A 20,569-nucleotide genomic window follows, 5' to 3' on the forward strand; every position below is an offset into this window, starting at 1 on the left:
CATCAGGGCTTGTCTGCCCCTGCTGAGACCCCTCTCCCCAACGCAGCACCCTGGAGCAGGGCATGGGTGATCTCTTTATTCAGGAGGAGGGCTGTGGTGCGGGTGGCTGCACATCCAAAGAGCTGGTGAGACTGAGAAGTCGCTGCAGACGAGCTCCGAGCGAGGAGAGAGGTTCCTCCTTCCTCCCCGAGCAAGGCAGAGCCCTCTATGTCACCCGCACGCTGCCCTGGGGAGGAATGCGGCTCCTCTGGCTGCTCTGTGCCGCTGAGGAGGGGGCTGCTTTTCGCAGGGACCGCTGACCATCGGCCAAATGGAGGATGGGGAGTGAGGGGGGACCTTGGGGCATCCACCCGGTGGTGGGAGGGAAGAGGGGAGTAGGGCAGGTGGTCTGCATTCCTCCGGGGACGCATGGGCTGTGGCAGAGGGATGTCCTCGGGTCTCCGGGGACAAGGGCTTGGCAGGTGCATCCCAGGGCCAGCTGTCGGGGTCTCTCCGATAGCTGGAGCCGCAGATGGGATCATCCGGGTGGCGAGGCAGGATGGGGAAAGGCCACCTGCAACAGGGAGGAAGATGAGGTGTCGCTGAGGAAGGGGAGGCAGCTCCCAGCACTGCAGCTGTTTCTGTCCCTCCCTGGTGTGGCTGCCTGGGGACACCCAGTCTCTGCCGGTGCCTTATGGACGCGCTGGCCAAGTCCGGGGTGGCTGAATCCTGTCTGGCACAACCCTGCCGAGGCCTGAACCCGCTTTCCAGGTATGGGGTGGTACCAAGGACCCTAACTGCCACCCTCCCGCGGTGTGCCTGGTCACCTGGAGGGCAGCGGGTGAGGGTCTTAGGCGAAGATGCTCCCAATGCTGGCAGCCAAGATGATGACGAGGATGATGCAGCATATCATGATCATAATCTTCTTCTGCATGGGGAGAGAGGGGCGGTGAGGCAGGGCTGTGGGTGACACGGGGTTGGGGAGGGGGGACAATAGACAGGGGAGGCAGCAGGGCAGGGGTGAGCTGGTTGTGTGCAGCACCAGGATGGGGCTGTGCCAGCGTCCCTCTGGGACAGGCGGCCCAGCACCGGCACAGGGAGGACACATCCCCGTCACCATGTCTTACCCAGAATCATGGGAGATGATCTGGCCCAGTCTGGCAGAGCCCACGGGGCTTGGGATTGTCCCCAGTCCCATGTTGCCCCATCACATGCCCAACCCAAGGGGCTGCTCCTCCGCCAGCCCCTGCCAAGGGGCTGCTTCGCTCCAGCACCTGAAAACAGGGGCTGGTCGCAGAGCCCAGGCCCTTGGCCAAAGCCACCAGCCCTGGGGCAGCCCCCCCCCTGCTTTGGGTGTCTGGGGTGCCAGCACCCTGCTTGTTCCCGCAGTGCCTCAGCATCATGTGCATGGAGAGGAGGGGTGCAGGGCAGGCATCAGCAGGGATCTTTATTTAACGGGAATTAAATAACCACGACTGCCACATACTCCTGCCCTGGCTCACCGCAGCACAGGGGCGGTCGCCGCCGGGGCATGTGCCAGCCACAGACATTAAGGCCAAGAGGGGACAGGGTCCCCTGCAGCTCCGTCTGCCATGGCACAACAGACAGCAAAGCATGGCCAGGCCCACCGACACCTGCTGGTGCCACCAAACCCCCTGTCCTGACCGTATTCCCATCCCTTGTCCTTCTGGGGTGCCATGAGGTGCTTGTCTGCCCCGAGCAAGGCACCTCATCTCTGCTCCTTGCTTGAGCTGCAGCACTGGCTGCCATGTCCCTGCAGTGTCACGGTGCTGGCATGGGCCCTGGCCCCCTTGCTCCCCCCAGCAAGAGATGGGGGACCAGAAGATGTTGGTTTATCAGCAAAGGGAAAATAAATAGTTGAGTCCTGTCCCCTTCCCACAGGGGACATGAGGACAAGCGCGGGCAGACCCCAAGGACCAGCAGGGCATGGTCTGGCAGGGGAGAGCACTCCGGTGACAGGACCCCTCCGTGGAGGGACGGGCGGTGGTGCTGAGCCGGAGCCCAGGGCAGGAGCCAGCACACAGGGGCTGAGGGCAGCAGGTCCGGGAGAAGCAGGGAGAGGAGGGGGCCAGGCTGTGGTGCCAGGGAGGGTCCAGCTGGGAGACATCACTGCTGGGATGTTTGGAAGAGTCTGGTGGAGGGAAAGGGGGAGATGTCAGCCCCAAGCCGGAGAGGCTGGCAGGGAAGGGGGAGAGTTGCTGCAGCAGGGTCTGGAGGGAGTGGAGATGACAGGGACCGACACAGGGAACACACAGCCAAGCACAGAGCTGAAATCCAGACCCTTGAGCACCATGGAGCCCCGAACACTGCAGACAACCAAGCAACATGGAGCCCCAAGCACCGCAAACCCTGAGCACCATAGAGCCAAGGCTGCCGGCCAGCCAGCACCCCCAGCCCCAAAGACAGCAGCAGGAACTGAAGCAGTGCAGAGTGAGAGCCCGCCGCAGGCAGAGCAGCCCGGGCAGGGCACGGCGGTGGGGCCACCTGGCCGTGCCCACTTGCCATCCCCAAGCCCTCCGTGTCCCCACGGTGAGTCCCATGCCCCCGACACTTACAGACACAGCCCCCACCTCAGGGGCTATTGTTTAGCCCCACAGAAAGTCCGATGATGAGGGCAACTATCCCCAGCAAGAGCAGCACTATCACTGCCAAAATCAGCATCTTCTGGAGGGGTGGGAGAGGAGAGAGGGGCCAGTTACGTTTGCCCCGTGCCAGGGAGGCGGACAGAAAGCAGAGGTGGGCACAGAGGAGTGCAGAAGAGTCAGAGATGCTGCAGACCCGGGGATGGGACAGGAGGGGCTGAGCCCTCACCAGCTCATGACACCTGAAGGTAGGAGGGGGCTCAAGGGCTGGGGCTGGGTGGGGGGGACAGAGAGGGACCAAGCTGCCACCCCATGGGGGTCACAAGGGAGGAGGAGTAGGGACCAGCTGGGGTGGCTGGGGGTCACTGGGTGCGGGTGGGGGACACAAGAGGTGGCCAGGGTGACATGGGAGTCTCAGGGCCACTGGACAATAGGGGGCATTGGGAGATGTAAGGGATGGAGGGGGACACCAGGGGTGCCTTTGGGATGCTGGGGGGGGATGACACTGGGGCCGTCGGGCCATCTCACCCTCCTGGCCTCACTTTGGTACTTCACGGCCTTTTTGGTGTCGGCCACGGCCCGCTCCACGAAGCCGACGGACTGGTCCATGTTGTTCTCTATGCGGTCGATCATGGCTCCCTACAGGGCACGGGGGCAGCGGGGCAGAAGCAAAGAGAGACGGAGAGAAAGCGGGGGGCGCTGAGAGCACCCAGGTGTGCTGGCACCCACCCACCCACCTTGCGCGCCTGGCCCTGGTAATGGAGCGCCTTCTTGGTCTGCTGGTTTGCCTGCTCCACGTGCTCAGCCGTGTGCATCACGTGCTGCTCCACGTTATCCAGCAGCCCACCCTGCAGGGACAGGAGAGGGGGCAGGCTCAGCAGGGACCCTGTGGCACAGCCCCACGGCACGTTGCATGGCCCCACGGCACATGGCACAGCCCCATGAGGCAGGTACTCACCCTTCCCCGGTGCACACAGCGGCTCCTCGCATTGCATGGGGGGGACAAAGAGGGGCTGAGAGAGGGGCCGGGACCACCGTGGTGTGGGGAGCACCCCTGCCTGCCCCTGCCTCCCTCCCACGTGCTCTCACAGCCTTGGGTGCTGGGTGGCCCCACGGGGACCTGCGTGCCGGTCAGCACTCAGCCCTGCATGGCTCCATGCCTGGGTCCCCCTGCATGGGTCCCTGTGCTGCCCTGCACGGCCCCGTGCAGGTGTCCACGTGTCTTCATGCCACCCTGTGTCCCCACGGAGCCCTGTGCAGCCCTGTGTGCCGGTCCCTCCTTGTCCTCATGCACTGATCCCTGCTCATCCCATGCAGCCCCATGCACAGGTCCCTCACTGTCCCAGCGCATCCCCATGCACAGGTGCCTTGCTGTCCCAATGCAGCCCTTGCACCAATCCCTGCTCATCGCCATGCAGCCTTTGCACTGATTCTTGCTCATTTTTGTGCAGCCCCTTGCACCAGTCCCTGCTTGTCCCCATCCACAGGTCCCTGCCTGTCTCCATGCAGCCCATGCACAGGTCCCTGCTCGTCTCCACGCAGCCCTGTGCGCCGATCCCTGCCTGTCCCCATGCACAAATCCCTGCTCATCCCATGCACCCCCTTGCACTGATCCTGGCTTACCCCTGCTTGTCCCCATGCACAGGTCTCCACCAGTCCCCGTGCAGCCTTGTGCACCGATCTCTGCCTGTCCCCGTGCACCAATCCCCACCAGTCCTCGTGCAGCCCCGTGCACCGGTCCCCGGCGGCCCCCCTGCAGCCTGTACCTGGTTCTCCACCAGCATGGCGATGTCAACAAACATGTCATGGAGCTCCTTGATGCTGCTCTCCAGCCGCACGATGTCCTTGTGCCGCCCCTCGATCTCGCTCAGCGCCTGCTTCGAGATCTGCGAGTCCATGATCTGCAACGGAGCGGGGCGGCGGGGCTGTCAGCGGGGGGGCCCTGGCCCCCCGCAGCCCCCAGCCCCCGGGTGCTCACCCCCGAGGTGAAGATGGAGGGGTTCCCGCTCTCCAGCATCTCCTCCAGCTCCTCATCAGTCGTGTTCTTGCCGGCTGCAGGCACGTGGGGTCAGCAGTGGGGACAGGCCACGTCCCCTTTGCCAAAGGGGTGGGGCCTGTAACGACTAGCTCCACCCACTTTGCCAATGGGATGGGGTCTGTGGGGTCAGGCCCGCCCCCTTTTCCAAATAAGGGGGGTGTTTGGGGCCTGGCCCCGCCTGCTTCATAAAAGGGGCGGGGGCTGCAGGAGCAGGCTCCGCCCACTCCCCCGAGGGGCGGGGCCGGGCACGCACTGATCTCAAGCTGGCGCTGGATCCGGCCCTTGCTGCGCTCCCGGAAGTCAACCTGCGCCTCGTTGTACTTGGTCATGACATCAACGAACTTGCGGGACAGGACCGAGTGCTGGGGACAGGGACACGGTGCTGGGCACACCCCGGGCATGGCACCCCCCCGGCGGGACCCGGTGCTGGGGACAGGGACATGGCACTGGGGACACCTCAGGCATGGCACCCCCACAGTCCCTGCAGAACAGGACCCAGTGCTGGGGACGGGGACATGGGACACCCCAGGCATGGCATGTCCCCATGGACTGCTTTCCCAGGGGACAGGAGTGTGACGCTGGGGACATCCCAGGCATGGCAAATCCCAGCCCCAGGGGACAGGAGCAAGGTGTGGCACTGGGGACACCCCCAGCCCTGGGGACAAGACGGGGTGCTGGGGGTGGGGACGAGGAGGCAAAGCAGTGACACTCTGGGTATGGCGTGTCCCCAGACTAAGGAGCTAGGGCAGGATGAAGTCCTGGGGCTGGGGACATGGGACCCAGGGAATGGCATGTCCCAGCCCACGGGGGACAGGAGAGGGCTGGGGAAGGACACCGAGGACATGCCACATCTCCAAGCCCGTGGGGGACAGAGTGGGATGGGGTGCTCAGGACCTGGGGGTGCTGGGTGGGGACAACCCTGGCAGCGGGTCCCGGGGACTAGAGCTCACCTGGGACTTGCGTATCCGGAGGTCAGCGGAGGAGCGTGCCTCGTCCTGCTCGATGTTCCTCTCCATGCCTGGCGAGAGAGGACCACAGCCCATCTGGGACCTTCCCATGGCCCCCATGGCCACAGTGTCCCCAGCAGCCCCTGCCCTTCCCGTGGGGATAGAAGGACCAGTAGGGCTGGCTGCCACTGTGGTGGGGACACGGCCACTCACTCTTCAGCTTGTTGCGGACGCTGTTGGCCATTTTCTTGATCTCTGCCGTCAGCTGCTCCAGGTCGTCTTTGGTCTCTGTGGGGTCATGGCACGTGAGCCGGTGGAGCCACCATGGGAATGTCCCCAGGAAGGGGACCTGTGACCCGGCGAGGGGGTGACACAGCAGCCACACTCACTCTGCTCAGGGATGGGGGCTGAGAGGATGATGCTGTAGAGCTTTTTGGCTTCCTCCACGTTCTCCGAGATCTTATCAATGTTTTGCCGGGTCTCCTCAATCTGGAGAAGGCAGGGAGGATTGGGGGGGTGGGGTGGTTAGGTGACAGCCCCGAGCCCCCCGCCTGCGCCAACCCCCCCTCACCTCTGCGAAGAACTCATCCATGAACGCCGTGTTGTCGACAGCGATCTCCAGCTCATCGGTGTCATCGTCTGCATCCTGCTTCTGCAGGGGCCGGCGTGCAGTGCTCAGGGCTGGTTCCCCCCTGCCTGCACCAGGGAACCCTAGGGACTCCCCCCCACCGGGTGGCAGCTGCCCCAAGGGGCCAGAGCAGCCACCAGGCAGCCCAGGGGTGGGGGGGATGCGGTGGGAGCAGCCATGGGGACGTGGCGGCCCAGGGGGGGACATCTGCAGCAGGGAGGGGGGGGCGAGCTCATCTCACATCTGGCTGGGGAATTAAGGGATTGCTGGGCTTGGTCGGAGGGAGGGGACAGGGATGGGGACAGGACAGGGGTTTATGGTCCCGACCTTAGTCCTGTGGCGGGTCTGAGCACCGGCCCTTGGCGGGGGGCACAAAGGTGACTGTCGCCCATCACCCTGGCGTCATGCCTCACCACCCACCCACCGGTTCCCACCCCGTCCCCTCCCAGGGTGCCAGCCCCATCCCCCCGCCTCCCCTTGCCGCACCGCCCCCCCCCCCCCCCCCCAGCACGCCGGGGGTACCCAGCTGCAGTGTCCCTGGGGAGGGGGAAGGCCCTGGCTGGGGACCCCCACCCCCCCACCTCCTCCCACCAGAGTAAAAATAAAATTAATCCCTTGTCTCCCTCCCAAGGGTTTTATCTGATGGCTTCGTAATCCCCACTAAATCCCTGCCAAGCCTCCGTGCCGTGGCTGCCTGCCCCACGCCGGGGCCCAGGCGCAGGCTGAGGGGCTGCTGGGACCCCCACCGCCGGGGGGGAGCCCGCACCGGGGCATGGGGGCAGCGGGGCCCCATGGCATGGCAGGCAAAGGCGGGAGGAGGAAGCAGTGCTGGCAGCGGGGAGTGCAGAGAGGTTGGGGCACAGGATGGGGTGCTGGCCCCCATGGGCACCCCACAGCCGCTCCCTGCCCCCCCAAGGGATGGACCCCCTGCCCCAAACATCCCGGGGGGGGCTGGTGTCTCCCCACTGCACCACACAGCATGGGGGGAACAGCCGTCAGTCTGGGGAGGGTGGTGTCCCCCCACAATATCCTCCCCACCTCTGGATGGCACAGTGGGTTGACCCCTGGTCCCTTCTGCCTGACCCCCCCCATTGCTGTGGGGCTGGGTCTCTGTGCCCCCTATCCCCGTGACACCCCCGTGCACCATGGCGCTGGCTCTCTGAGCTCCCCATCCCTGTGACACCCGCTTGCCCCATGGAATGGGGTCTCGGTGACATCTATCCCCATGCCACCCCCATGAACCATGGGGCTGGCTCTCAGGACCCCTGTCCCTGTGCCACCCCCATGCACCATGGAATGGGGCTGGCTCTCAGGACCCCTGTCCTCATGCCACCCCTGTGCATCATGGGGCTGGCTCCCAGGACCCCCGTCCCCGTGCCACCCCACTGGCTCTCAGGACCCCCCATCCCTGTGACATTCCTGTGCACTATGGGGCTGCCTCTCAGGACCCCCATCCCTGTGACATCCCCTTGCCCCATGGAATGGGGTCTCGGTGACATCCATCCCCATGCCACCCCTGTGCACCATGAGGCTGGCTCTCCAGCCCCCCTGTCCCCATGCCACCCAGCTCCCCAGGCACTGGGGCCCAGCAAGCCCCAGGGACTCCCCCCCCAGGGTGTGCCCCCCATCCCCTCCCCACCCCGGGGGTCTCTCACCGCCTTGAGCTGCTCCAGCCGGTCCTTCATGGTGCCCCCGAGGGCTGGTGTGGCGTGGGGGGGTCCCCGTCCTCACCCACTGCAGTGATGTGGGATGCCACCCTTGGTCCTCCTTGGCCGCCTGGGCCTCCTACATCCAGGCGAGGTGGCGGGTGGCCCTGTCCCTGTCCCTGTCCCCAAGGCGGGGGCTGTCCCTGCGCTAATCCCCAGTGACAGGCACAAGGAAGGCGCCGAGGGGAGGGACGAGGTGGAGCCACCCTTCACCTGGGACACGTGGGGACACGGGCCCGTTAAAGGCGACGGCTGGGGGTGGCCCTGCTCACCCCAGGAGGTGACGGCGAGGTGGGGCTGGTGTGGGTGGCCCCGCTGGGAGGCGAAGGGGAAGCAGGTCCCCACCGGGGTCACGCGCTGACGATGTGTCCTGCCCTGCCACGAGTGGCTGCAACGGGGACATGGCTGGGGAGGGGGCTATGGCTGGGGAGAGGGGATGGGGCTGGGGACGTCTGGGGAGATGGGACAGGGCTGAGGACATGTCTGGGGAGAGGGGACATGGACGGGCTAGGGCCACATCTTGGGACATGTCTGGGGAGAGGGGACAGGGCTGGGGACACGTCTGGGGAAGATGGGACGGGCTGGGGACACGTGGCTGTGCCCGACAGCCCATGCCGACCCTCTTAATGCCGCACACGCGTCCGCGAAAAATTCCACCCGCGGGGCAGGAAAAAAAAAGGGCCCGCTGCCCCTTTAAGAGTAACCCAAGGGGCGGGGCGAAGCTAACATAGTCAAGAGGAGAGGCGTGGTTAGTGAAGGCCACGCCCCCTCATCCGCTCATGCGCCTGCATCCGCCCCGCTGGCGGAGGTGGGGGGCGTGGGTGACGTCATGCGCGTGCGCCCGCGGCGGCGCATGCGCGGCGGGGCCCGGGGCCGGAGCGGGCCGCGCGGAGCCTGCGGGCGGTGGGCGCCGCCGCCGCCGCCATGTTCCGGTACCAGGTCAGCGGGGACGGGGAGTAGCGGGTTAACGGACAGCCAGGGTGGCCACCGGGGTGGCGGGGCTGAGGGGTGGGGTGCACCGGACCGGGTACCCCTCTCCCCACCTCACCCCTCCGTTCCCCCCCCGCGGTCCGGTGGGCCCCTGGGGAGTGCTGAGTGGGCCTAGGCCTGTGGGAGACCCCGGTGCTGACCCCCCGCCCCGCTGTCCCCAGTCCCTGGAGGACTGCCCGCTGGATGAGGATGAAGACGCCTTCCAGGCCCTGGGGGAGGAGGATGAAGATATCGACCAGTTCAACGACGATACGTTTGGAGCCGGGGCTGTGGGTGAGAGCGCCACTTCGAGACCCCCATACCCCCCCCCATTACCCTCAGATTCCCCTCCCTATTACCCACAGATTCCCCTCCCTGTTACCCACAGATCCCCCTCCCGTCACCCACAGATCCCCCTCCCCCTTTACCCTCAGGACCCCCCGCCATTACTCTCAGATCCCTCTCCCTGTTACCTTCAGGACACCCCCACATTACCCTCAGACGCCCCCTGTTACCCTCAGATCCCCTTCCCATTACCCTCAGGGGGTCTTAGGCTCAGGGCTGAGCCCCCCCCCACCTCACCGCCTCTTCTGCCCTTGCGAGCATTTCCCTCACCGGGGCTCCCCTGCAGATGACGACTGGCAGGAGGCACATGAGCGGCTGGCAGAGCTGGAAGACAAACCGGTGGCAGCCCGGGAGCAGGATGGGCCCAGTGGTGAGGACGCAGAGGCAGACCTACTGGGCGAGCCCGAGGACATGCTGGCAGAACGCTTGACCCGGCTGGTTATTGACAGCGAGCTGGAGGACCCTGCTATCATGCAGGCTGTGCAGACCAGGGCCCCCGTGCAGGTGGGCATGGGGCTGGCGAGGGTGCAAGCCTGGGGTGGGTGAGGGTCCTGCGGCACCGTGCTGACTCCCTGTCTTGCTTTCCAGCAGCCTGGAGGGCTGAACTCCAGCATCTGGGACAGCTCAGCTGTCCTGCGGCGCATGCGGGGGCCGCTTCTCACTCAGGTAGGGTGGCAGCTGCGGTGGCTTCGTTAACGCCCTCCCCAACCCCCTGGGGCAGCAAGTTGGGTGCTGAAGGGCAATAGGTGCTGTACTGCCACAGGCTCGTCCGCGCTGGGCAGCCCCTCCAGATCGGCCTGTGATGGTGGAGCGCTCTCCTTGCCCCTGGCTGGGTCTGGGTGGCCGTGGTTCGGCTCATTTGTGGACCCTCTTAGACATCACCCTTCGTCGTCCCCTCAGAGGCTGGAGAGCTGGGCTGCGGGGGTTACTGCTGACCCATGGTCCTTGGTGATGTCTGAGAGATGTCGGCCACTCCCTTCAGGGTTTTGGGATTGTCAGTGCCTCAAGGCGGAAGATATTTTTTTTTTTTTCAGTTTTAATTAAAGAGTCAGGCTTTTAAGTGCAAGCAGAGCGTGCTGCACGGCCAGCCCTCTCCTGGCTCCGCAGGGCTGCTGAGGGCTGGGAACCGACCGTGTGCGTGCAGCCTGTGCGGTGGTGACACAGGGTTCCCATGCTTGGGCAGAGCTGTCATCGCAAACAGGCATCTTGGCAGGGATGTGGTTGCTGCAGGGCAGGCCCTGGGGGTCCCCAGGACCCCCCGCCATGGTGTGGGTCTCCTGGGGAAGCACAGTGGGTTGCAGAGGAGAATTGGCGGAAGGAAGGATGGGATGCTGGGAACGTCCGTGGGACACACGGTGCCAGTCCTCCCCGTGCCGGTCAGTGACTGTTATCCTGGGGGGAGCTTTCTCTCCCCTTCCACTTGTAGGAGATGCCATCGGTGTCTGTGCTGGACTATGCTCTGCCTCAGAGACCTCCCCAGGTTCGAGAGGAAGACCGGGACCCTTCCGAGCGGGTGCTGCCCCGGCGTTCATCATCCCCTGTCATCGGGAGTCCCCCTGTCCGGGCTGTCCCCATTGGTACCCCCCCCAAGCAGGCTGCCATGCCCAACTTCAACCAGCAGGTACCTCTCCCCGGCCCTGCTCATGGCTCGGAGGGTGCAGGCTCGTTCCCAGCAAGCTGACAGAGTGACTGTGCTCGTTCCCTCCTCCTAGATCCTGTGTCCGAAGCCTGTCCACATCCGAGCTACCATGCAGCAGCGCTACCCTGCTCCCTACGGCGAAAGGATGTCTCCCAACCAGCTCTGCAATGTACCGGTATGCAGCCCCCTCTGCACCTCTCCTTGTGGGTGCTGATTTCGAGCTCCCTGTTACTGGGAGGTCTTCCAGCCTCCCCAGTGCCCCCTCCCTTCCTCCTTCCTGCAGCTCCGAGCCCTGGTGGCCGTGGACCTATTGCTGTCACGCACAGCCAGCCAGCTGCTCGTCTCGGTTACAGAGATGTCTCTAGTTCTCTTGGCCCAGCTGCCTCATCCTGCTAGCTCAGCCCTATTCCCTGGAGCCTGGCCTGGCCCCCAGCCCACCAGGGGCACCTTGCTGGGGCTTTGTCTTGTGCTGTCACCCACTCCCTGTCTGTCCACCATCAGCTGTGCCAGGGCTGTGACTGAGGTCCTTTTTCCCTTCTCTTTCCCTAGAATTCCTCCCTCCTGGGCCACCCGTTCCCCCACAGTGTCTCTCCAGTTCTCACCCACCTGCAGAGAGCACAGCTGCTCGGAGGAGCCCAGGTAAAGCCCCCTTTGCTCCTTTCCTGCACTTTCCTGGCCCCACCACCGGCAGGGTCCTGCAGTTTTCTCTGCCTGGCTGCAGGAGCTGGCTCTGCATGGCTCTTTCTGGCCGTCGCAGACGCGGCTGCCCTGCCTGGGCCTTTCCCTTTGCCCCCAAACCTCCCCCCGGCTGACTTGGGGCACCCTCTCTGCCCTGCCAGGCTGGCCGAATGTCTCCCAGCCAGTTTGCCCGCGTCTCTGGCCTGGTTGGGAGCCCCCTCCCCTCCGTCAATCCCAAGCTGCTCCAGGGCAGAGTTGGGCAGATGATGTCTCCAGCCAGCGGGTTTCGTGCCTTCTTCGGGGCTCCCCCCGCTCCACCTCCCTCTCAGCCGCAGCACCCGCCGGGCCCTGGATCCCACCTGCAGGGCCTGAGGTAGGTGCCGTCCCTCTCCTGGCCACTTGCCCGCTCTCTGCAGCTGCCTCTGAGCCTTCCCTGCTCTCCCCAGGCCGCAGCCTCAGATGTTCCGACCGGACACGACCCACCTGCACCCCCAGCACCGCCGGCTCCTGCACCAGCGGCAGCAGCAGAACCGAAAGTGAGTGCTGGCCCGGTGCCGGGAGAGGGGCTGCCTGGCACGGGGTGGGTTGCATTGCCCCCCCCTCAACACGGCGGGGTTGTGCTGCCGGGGCTAGCCTGTGCACCGCTCTCTGTCCCTTCCTGTAGCTCCTGTGTGCTCACGGGTGCCCTTCTTGCCTCCTGCCAGCCAGCACCGCAGCCTCAACGGCTCAGTAGGGGACCGAGGGGGCCACCGGAGCAGCCACCAGGAGCAGATACGCAAAGACCCCTACGCCAACCTCATGCTGCAGCGGGAAAAGGACTGGGTGTCCAAGATCCAGATGATGCAGCTGCAGAGCACTGACCCCTACCTGGATGATTATTACTACCAGGTACCAGAGAGGGGGAAGCACCCAGCCCATGCCGTTGTGTCTCCCATGGCCGCTGGCAGGGCAGCGCCTTAACATAGGACTGGCATCTTCCCGGCTGTGCCGAGGGGTGTTGGGTGGGAGGGGGATGCTAGTGCCAGGAGTGATGCAGCAGAGGAAGTGTTTTGAGATCTGGTTGTGGGGAACGTGCCGGAGGGGGAATGCGGAGGGACGGGGTGGGGCGAGCATCCCCAGCGAGGGAAGTTGGGCAGCGGCGAGGGAAGAGCTGCCTTCCTGTTCTTGGGTGAGGTCTCTAGGGGTGAGGAGATGTTGGGATGCTGACAGTGTGGGTTCGGAAGCCGCAGCAGAAGACAGGAGAGCGGTACCTCTGTGTCAGAAGCTTTGTGTAATAGTGGTGAAATGAAACCACCCAGAATGGGGGATGGGGAAGCTGCTAAATGGAAAGTGCAAGAGAGAGCCCTGGGCAGGGAATGGCTGTGTAAGGAGGACTCCAGGCTGACAGGGTGGTGGTGAAGCCTGTGGGGTCCAAAGAGCAAAGTGGAGAAAGTGGATGGGGAGAGACTGCTCCTGCTCTTTTCCAGTTCAAGAATAGGGAGCACCAGACAGGGCTGGGAGGAGCCAGATTTGGAGCAGACGAAGCAAGGTGATGGCTCAGCTCTTGCCAACAGTGGTAGATGCTCAAAGCTCACCTGGGTTCAGGGGCGCACAGGGCAACTTCATGCGAGGGAAATCTGTGGAGGGCTTCAAGATACGTAGGATGGCTGCTTGGCTTGGGAGATTGAACAGGGCTCACGAGGTGGCTGGGAGTGTTTCTGGGGCAGTCATTAGCTCTGCGAGGGGTTTGGCCCCTATCTTCATGAAGCAGGTGCAGAGGAGCCAGCCACACACCTGGAAAGTTCTGGGAGCAGTCAGTGCGGGCATGAGTGTGGGGCAGAGCAGGGAGGGCGGCTGCCGGTGTGGCTTCAGCCTGTGGTGGAACGGGTCAGAGCGATCCAGTCCCCGGCATGGTGGGCCAGGGGCCCAAGTGGGAGCAGGGACAAGGGCTGGCTGCGGGATGTCTGGGCTCTGGTGGCAGCTGGCAGGAGGGCCGTGGCCGGTGGGTCCATCTGCTCTGGGGTTAGTGGGAGGCATTGCACCAGTAGAGGTTTTCCGGGAGCTGTGGGTGAGCTGATCCCCAGTAGAGGAGAGGAACTGGTGTGGCTGTGGCTGGGACGTGAGTCAACAAAGTTGTGTCATTGCGAAAGAGGCAAACATTGGCCAGGGTGGATGGGAAGAGCGCGCGAGCACTGGTGTGAGAGGCCTCAGCCACATGCTGCCCAGCCTGGGCATGGTGCTAACAGCAAGGCAGGCTAACTGGAGTGTGCTGGGAAGGACTGGGAGCTGGGGACCTCACAGGGAGAGTAGATTTGTCATTGTTGAGAAAGAGAGACCCAAGGAGGACCTTTGACCTCTGTAATCTCAAGGGATGATAGGAGGATGCCATCGTCCACTCGTATACTGGGGGAAGAACACTGATCTAAAATCCTGCTGCTGCTGTTGGGAAGACCAGTAAGGGATGGGCGAGGGAGGGAGCACAGACTGGGGAGAGGGACGTGTTGCATCAGTCCTTGCCAACTGGTTTTTCGGGGGTCTCAACCTCTCCTCTCCCTGCCTCAGAATTACTTCCAGAAGCTGGAGAAGTTGTCAGCAGCAGAGGAAGTCCACGGCGATGGTCCCAAGAAGGAACGCACCAAACTCATCACACCTCAGGTGGCTAAGCTGGAGCACACCTACAAGCCAGGTCAGCGCTCCCTTCCCCATGCAGCCTGGAACCCCGCAGGTGGTGAAAGGGGGCGGTGGTTCATTCTGGGCTGGGGCAGGGGGTCTCATGGGTGCCAGCTGGAGTTTGGAGGTAGCCACGGGGCTACTTTTGGGCCAGAGATAAAGGTGGTGAGGTAGGGTCAGGCCCAGACTGACTCCTTTGCTTCCCTTCTCCCTCTTTCCTGCAGTGCAGTTTGAGGGCTCGCTGGGGAAGCTCACGGTTTCCAGCGTCAACAACCCCCGGAAGATGATCGATGCGGTGGTGACCTCCCGCAGCGAGGATGATGTGAGTTCTGGCCCTGCCTCCCCTCCGATGCAGCTCTGCGGCTGGTGCCCAGGCCGGCGCAGGAGCTGCTTGCAGTCCTGACGTGCTGTCCCTCCCTGGCAGGAGACGAAGGAGAAGCAGGTTCGAGACAAGAGGCGCCAGACCCTTGTCACAATCGAGAAGGTGAGTTTGAGGGGGACCGCTGTGACCCTCGGAGATCTGTGGGGGGACACGAGGTGGGCAGGGGGACCATGGTGTGGTGCTGAACTCCTCTGGACATCCAGCTGGGGACAAGCCAGCACTCAACAGTGGCTGAGGTCCTGCTTGCAGGAGGTGGGGGCTGTGTGGAGCAGAAAGGCTGGAGCTGGGTACCAGCCTTGCCTTCACCATGCCCCAAAATGGCCTGTTTTTGGCAAAAAAGACGGGCTTTACAGGGTCTGTTACTGACTCACAGCCATAAGGCAGTAACACCTCAGCTCCCCACAGCCACCGTGCGCGAGGGTGGGTGCTTGTGGATTGCGGAGCCACTGCTCGGTCCCCTCTCACACTGGGTCCGAAGGAGGCTTTGATGTGGTCTGGGCCAGTTTAAGCCGTTCCTGTAGCAGCAAAGGCGATGGGAGGGCGCTGGCTGGGGCTGGGCACGTCCTGGATCTCTGTGGAGCAGTGCTAGTGGATCCCCTAGCAGATCCCTGTGCCCTGCTGTAATCGCAGTCTCTTCTGCAGACGTATAGCCTCCTCCTGGATGTGGAGGACTATGAGAGACGCTACCTCCTGAGCCTGGAAGGCGAGCGGCCGGCCCTGATGGGCGAGAGGAAGCAGAAGATCTGTGATATGTACGACAATCTGAGGGGGAAAGCGCCCGGGCAGGAGAGGTGAGCAGAGCTGCTGTCTGCGACTCGGTCACTGCTGGGAGCTCGGACAGTCCTTGGGCACTTGCAGCTGCTGAAACTGGCTTTCCAGGGACCTATTTCCCAAGGAAGAGTCAGGTTGACTGTCCCAGGGGTGTGTTGGGAACTGGGGAGCTGAAACTACCTTTTTCTTCCCTCCCCCGCCCCCCATTTTCCCCATGCGACTGTTTGCTGTGGTTATGGTCCTATAACAACTAACAACCCCGCAGCTCGGGTGCCATGAACTGTGCCTGTCTGCTTGCTCGCTGGATGTCTGGCTGCCGTGAGCTCTGCACCCCGGCATGTCGCTGGGGTGCCTGCTTTTAAGCCTGTCGCCTCTTGCCTGACCTGTAGCCTCTGCAGCACAGACGGGCAAGGAAGAACACAGGGTCTCAGTGGCTCCTTCTCTGCTGCCCTGTGGGGAACCAGGCCTTCTCCTCCTGCCTAGCCTGTCAGACAGGCAGAAGTTAGGGTTGGGGGTGTTGTGCCTGCACTGTTTTTCCTTCCCTAGGGATGTTTTTTGAGGTGCGTGTGTTTTCTGCCTGCTGCCGGTGCAGGGAAGGCCATGGGTACCCATGGGAATATTCTGCTGTTCCCTGGGCTGCTCCCAGCTGAGGGTCAGCACCTTTCTCCTCACCTTGGCAGGCCGAGTGACGACCACTTCATGCAGATCATGTGCATCCGGAAAGGGAAGCGCCTCGTGGCCCGGATCCTCCCCTTTTTGTCACCCGAGCAAGCAGCCGACGTACTCATGGCGACCGCCAGGAACCTGCCCTTCCTCATCAAGAAGGATGCTCAGGATGAGGTGAGATTCCAGGGGCTGGGAGGGTTCCCCTCACTGTGAGGTGAGGTTGGGTGCGGGGTCTGGATCTCCTCTCCTGCACCAGGGAGAGGGCGAATGGCATCGTCTGTCTTAAGGCCGGTTGGTTTTGCCTCTCCTGGGAGACTGCCAGAGGCCTGGGGAGGCTGCAGGAGCTGTGAGCTCCTGGAAGAGCCTGTCCCCCCTGCCTGCTGGCTGGCACGGCACGGCTCAGCTTCGCTGGGAAGGAAGCCGGGGAGGGTTTCTGATAAATGGTGCCTTTGTTTAACGAGCCCAGCTCTTGGCTGAGCGCTAGTGTATCTAAAGGGCTGCGTCTCTGACTCATTGGGCGACAACAGGAGACTCCATCTTCCAGAGACAGAGAGCAGAGGCCAGCATCATCCGAGGGACGTGCCCTCAGCTGTCCTCTGCAATCTTTTTTTATGGAGGGAACAAAAACCCAGGCATCTGTGAAGTAAATCCAAGCTTGTTTTGAGAAAGAGAATGATTTAAGAAGGAAGAAACTTGCCTGAATTTAAAGTGGGCCTGTGCTGACATGGGGGGGTGCTGTTGGCATGTCCCAGCCAGAGCATGCGAGGGGTCTGAAAGCAGAGCCACTGCTGTGTGTGTAGCAGCGAGGCAGCATCTTGTCGGGGTCTGTGAGGCCACGGGGCAGCCCACTGGCCACGGGGAAGCACATTTCCTTGCTGCCGCAGGTCCTGACTCCTCCACTTCTCTCTCTGCAGGTGCTGCCCTGCCTGTTAAGGCCCTTCTCGCACGTTCTCTACCACCTTCCCTTGGGGACGGTCACCAGCCTTGTGCAGCAGCTAACGAACCTACCTCAGAGCGCGACCACGCCAGCGCCCACCAACCTGCACCTCACTGCTGTGCTCCAAAACAAGGTGTTCCCCTCTCCCTTGCTCTGCAGGGGCCATCTCATCCCTCCCACCTTGATATGTCCTGATGTTTTACCATAATTGGGAAACTTTTGAGTTCCCCAGCTGCCTCCCAGTGCTGGATGGCAGAGCCGGATGCAGCCCTGGTGTGGGAGCGGCACAGGAGCTGCAGGCTGCCAGCCCCTGGTGCTCTCCCCTTCCCTTACCGATTAACAAGGGTGTCTGGCAAATTAATCAGCCGTCTGAGCTGACCTGGGACTCTGCTGCAGTCAGCCAGCCAGTTCCCTTGTCTGTCCCGCTGGCTGCAGGCCCCTGCCCTGAAATCTGGACTGGGAGGACAGCTCCTCTGCCATGGGTTCATGAAGACCATCCCTCTGAGCTCACCCCCAGTGCCTGCTCAAGGGGCTGTAACGGCAGGCGGGGATCATCCCGCTTGTGCCACCCTCCCCAGGAGGGCTGGGAGATGGAGGCTATTCTCAGGCACACCCAAAAAATGCTCAGAGGGGAAGAGTGGTGGGAGAAAAGCTTGTCCTCTGCCACAGGGATTCCCTCGCAAGGGATGGCAGCTCTCGGGTGGCCAGCGATTCCTCCTGCAGTTCCTCCCTGGCGGGCTTGCAGTGCCCTCCCTGACACGCTCCCTCTCTCCCTACAGTTTGGCCTGTCCCTGCTGTACTTGGTCTTGAGCCGTGGGGAGGAACTGCAGAGCTCGGACGTGAACACGGAGCTAATGCAGGACAACCAGTGGTGAGCACCTGTCCTCGGCTGTGCCCCGGCCTGGGGGGAGGCAGTGATGCCGTCAGGGTCAGACACTGCACTGTGCAGGATCTGAAGGACGTGGAGGCAGAGCTGATGAATGAGGGGGTTTAATTGCACTCTCGGCAGCAGCACTGAAAACTGCCAGGGTGCTGAAGGAAAGAGAGAAAGGCAGGCCCGAGGCAGAGGGAGGAAGTGGTAGATGCAGCTTGGGACATGCAGGGAGCGGTCCCTTGGAGGGGCAGGGAAGCTGTCACCTCGGCTGAGCAGCCGTAGCGCTTTTAGCCTGAACAGATGGGAGATTGCTGAGTCTCACTTAGCCCTACAGCACCAGGTGCATGGTGGTGGCATTACCGCTCTTGCCTCGGGCCACAAGTGTCCCCACAAGCTCCTGTGTGGCACATTGCAGTGGGACAAGGCCCTGGGGGGCAGGCAGCCCTCGATGGGAGGCTGGGCCCCACAGAGCAGCCGTGGCATCTCAGTGCAGGGCCCTTGGTGGGGCTGCTGAGCGCAGGCAGGACCCTCCCCCATGGCGAGGCCCAGCCTCTGAGGATGTGGCACTGCCTCCGGCTTGGTTCCAGTGCCAAAACATGGCAAGGTGTGCATAGCACGGGGCACCCGGGGCCCCTGAGGGGAGATGGAGAGCGCTTGGCTCCCCAGCACCTCTCACTCTTCCTTTCTCCTGTGCCCCTCTGGCAGGACGGAGGTGATGCTCATGGCAACCCGAGAGCTCCTGCGGATCCCTCAGGCGGCCTTGGCGAAGCCAGTGTCCACCCCCTCGAACCTGATCTCCCTCTTCTCTCGCTATGTCGACCAGCAGAAGCTGAACCTGCTGGAGACAAAATTGCAGTAAGCGTCAGCCCTCTCCTCCCATGTGAGCGTGGCCATGTCCTACAATGGGGGAATGGAAAAGGGTGAAACCAGGGGCACGGGGCGGCTGGGGAAGCTGCGAGCAGGACCGGGGTGGGACGGAGGGGTGAAGCCTGCCTTAAGGGCCCTGATGGAGCAGCCTGGGGTGAGGGGAGTCGCTGCCTCCATGCCGGTGGCTCCTCTGACCCCTCCACCATTGTTCCCGGTACCAGCTTAGTGCACGGGATCCGGTAGGAGGTCCCCCGGCTCCTCGCCACCGCCGTCAGCACCGGAGTGTTCCAGAGGATGGCTGGAGGGCAGGTGGTTCCCCCCACCTCAGCCGCGACGCACGGCCTGGCAGGATGGTTTCCCCCAGCACAGGAGGCACATCTCCTGCCCCGCAATCCTGGCTGGAGAGGCTGGGGAGGGGGGGGATGGTTGGCTGCTCCCCACCCTCTCCAACAAAGTGCTGCCTCTTCCCTGCTGCGCCCAAGCCCCCCCTGCTCCCCCAACAGCTGCTGCTTCTCCCCCCACACACACACGCACACTACTGAGGAAGGTGGGCGCCCCGGGAAGGGGGAGCCGCAGGGCTGGGAGAAGCCCCTTGCTCCCCACCTGTGGGGCAGCAGAGTGGGTCCACCCCCCCCAGCCCACCCTCCCTCCCCGGTCCTTCCCCAGCCCTTCCCCAGCCCCTATGAGCACTGAGGTCTGGTCCCTGCCCTTCCCCAGCCGCGCACACGTGTCTCACGCATGCGCACACCTCTTTTGCACACTTGCCTTGTCTTCCCAAGTCGGCTCCTGCCCGTGCCCCGGGCTCAGCCCCAGCACCCCCAGGGCCAGGGGCGGGGGGCCTTGGCCGTGCCCTGGTGTCCAGCAGCCTCCTCCCAAGCCAGGGGGATTCTGCTGTTCTGCTCCCGGGGGGTGTGGGGGTGTTAATTTTAACTTTTTTTTTTTTTTTTTTTTTTTTTTTTGCTTTTAAAAAAGAAAACAAAGAGATTTGCACATGTAGGTATTTTACAACCAGTAACTCCTCCCTGGCATTAACCAGCTCCCCTTGGCTGCTTCCCAGCCTCCCCCCCAGCCCTTTCCCTCTTCTCTTCCAACTGATCAAGTGGAAAGTTCATTTTATTTTATTTTTTCCTTTGTGCTTTTTTTTTTTTCCCCAACCTCCTCCAGTTTTTGGTTCTGGTTAATGAGAATAAAGTTTCTAAATTTACATTTTTATAGGGTATTGTAAATAAAGATAAATTGTATACTGCCGGGAGCGTGGCCTCTCCTTCTCTGAGGGGACAGCCCCCGCCCCGCCCCGGTTCCCTCCCCGCACCCATGGGCCCCTCCCGCGCTGCACCCAGGGGTGCCCGAGGTTGAGCACAGCCCTGTCCCCGCCCCAGGGGGCCCTAACAGGCATCACCCCCGTATCCCCCGGTAAAGGCCAGTTTCTGAAGGGCGGAGGAGGGCCGGACCTGCCGGCCGGTGCTCCGGACCTAGCCCAGGCCCAGCGGTGCCCCCCGGTCAAAGGTCAGAGGTCACCGCCACCGGGAGGGTAGCGCAGGGGCAATGGCGGCGCGCGTATGGGGAGGCCCCGCCCCCGCGGCCAATCGATAGCGAGATGAGTCATAGCTCAGTTACGTGGCCCCGCCCAGCGAGCGCGCCCTGACGTCAGTGACTCGCGGCTCCTCTCGCCTCCGCTCATTGGCGCGCCGCGGAGACAGACGGGCGAAGCGACCAGTGAGAAGGTGGGGCTCACGGCGTCCGGCGCAAGCGCACCAATAGCCAATAGAAGTGCAGGTACCGCCCCGCGCGGGCGGTGGCACCAATACGCCGGTCGGGGCGGTGCGCGCCGGGGCCGCCGCCGCCAATGGGGCGCGGCCGGGGGCGGGGCGGGTGACGGCTGAGCGGCGTG

General features: G+C 63.4%; 2 protein-coding genes across 16 annotated transcripts; one reads left to right on the forward strand and one right to left on the reverse strand.

Moving 5' to 3' along the window:
• Positions 1-55: 55 nt before the first annotated feature.
• Positions 56-8,270, reverse strand: STX3 (syntaxin 3). Of its 14 annotated transcripts, none has more exons than XM_027804138.2 (11): positions 7,851-8,231; positions 6,139-6,219; positions 5,957-6,056; positions 5,781-5,855; positions 5,571-5,638; positions 4,874-4,982; positions 4,561-4,634; positions 4,349-4,483; positions 3,320-3,430; positions 807-907; positions 56-553 (listed from the first exon to the last, which is right to left on the reverse strand). In XM_027804138.2, the coding sequence occupies exons 1-10, from the start codon at positions 7,878-7,880 to the stop codon at positions 830-832; spliced, it is 861 nt and encodes a 286-aa protein (XP_027659939.1). In that variant the 5' UTR covers positions 7,881-8,231; the 3' UTR covers positions 56-553; positions 807-829. The 14 variants fall into 14 exon arrangements, 11 of the variants coding, with proteins under 11 accessions (XP_027659939.1, XP_005438357.1, XP_055577715.1 ...); XM_005438300.4 differs by lacking the exon at positions 3,320-3,430 and adding an exon at positions 3,111-3,221 and having other exon boundaries at positions 7,851-8,221; XM_055721740.1 differs by lacking the exon at positions 56-553 and adding an exon at positions 2,556-2,661 and having other exon boundaries at positions 801-907; positions 7,851-8,237.
• Positions 8,271-8,703: 433 nt separating this feature from the next.
• On the forward strand, positions 8,704-19,634 carry PATL1 (PAT1 homolog 1, processing body mRNA decay factor). Of its 2 annotated transcripts, none has more exons than XM_055721730.1 (19): positions 8,704-8,840; positions 9,053-9,164; positions 9,502-9,719; positions 9,804-9,881; positions 10,642-10,836; positions 10,928-11,029; positions 11,404-11,493; positions 11,694-11,905; positions 11,979-12,068; positions 12,237-12,420; positions 14,074-14,197; positions 14,406-14,503; positions 14,606-14,665; positions 15,206-15,354; positions 16,015-16,174; positions 16,915-17,070; positions 17,717-17,808; positions 18,517-18,666; positions 18,900-19,634. In XM_055721730.1, exons 1-19 carry the CDS (start codon positions 8,826-8,828, stop codon positions 18,919-18,921), a joined length of 2,307 nt encoding a protein of 768 aa, XP_055577705.1. In that variant the 5' UTR covers positions 8,704-8,825; the 3' UTR covers positions 18,922-19,634. The 2 variants fall into 2 exon arrangements, with proteins under 2 accessions (XP_055577705.1, XP_055577706.1); XM_055721731.1 differs by having other exon boundaries at positions 9,807-9,881.
• The last annotated feature ends 935 nt before the right edge of the window (positions 19,635-20,569 follow it).

Source organism: Falco cherrug, chromosome 10 (genome assembly GCF_023634085.1).
Source record: "Falco cherrug isolate bFalChe1 chromosome 10, bFalChe1.pri, whole genome shotgun sequence".
NCBI lineage: Eukaryota > Metazoa > Chordata > Aves > Falconiformes > Falconidae > Falco > Falco cherrug.

Excerpts from the sequence above, each read along its gene's own strand:
- STX3 (XM_027804135.2), bottom strand. The coding sequence starts at position 7,880 with ATGAAGGACCGGCTGGAGCAGCTCAAGGCG. Across the intron at positions 4,635-4,873 it reads CCAGCGCCAGCTTGAGATCA|CCGGCAAGAACACGACTGAT; the intron begins GTGCGTGCCCGG and ends ACGTGCCTGCAG. Across the intron at positions 4,484-4,560 it reads CCTCCATCTTCACCTCGGGG|ATCATGGACTCGCAGATCTC; the intron begins GTGAGCACCCGG and ends GCTCCGTTGCAG.
- PATL1 (XM_055721730.1), top strand. Across the intron at positions 11,494-11,693 it reads AGCTGCTCGGAGGAGCCCAG|GCTGGCCGAATGTCTCCCAG; the intron begins GTAAAGCCCCCT and ends CTGCCCTGCCAG. Across the intron at positions 14,504-14,605 it reads CCTCCCGCAGCGAGGATGAT|GAGACGAAGGAGAAGCAGGT; the intron begins GTGAGTTCTGGC and ends CCTCCCTGGCAG.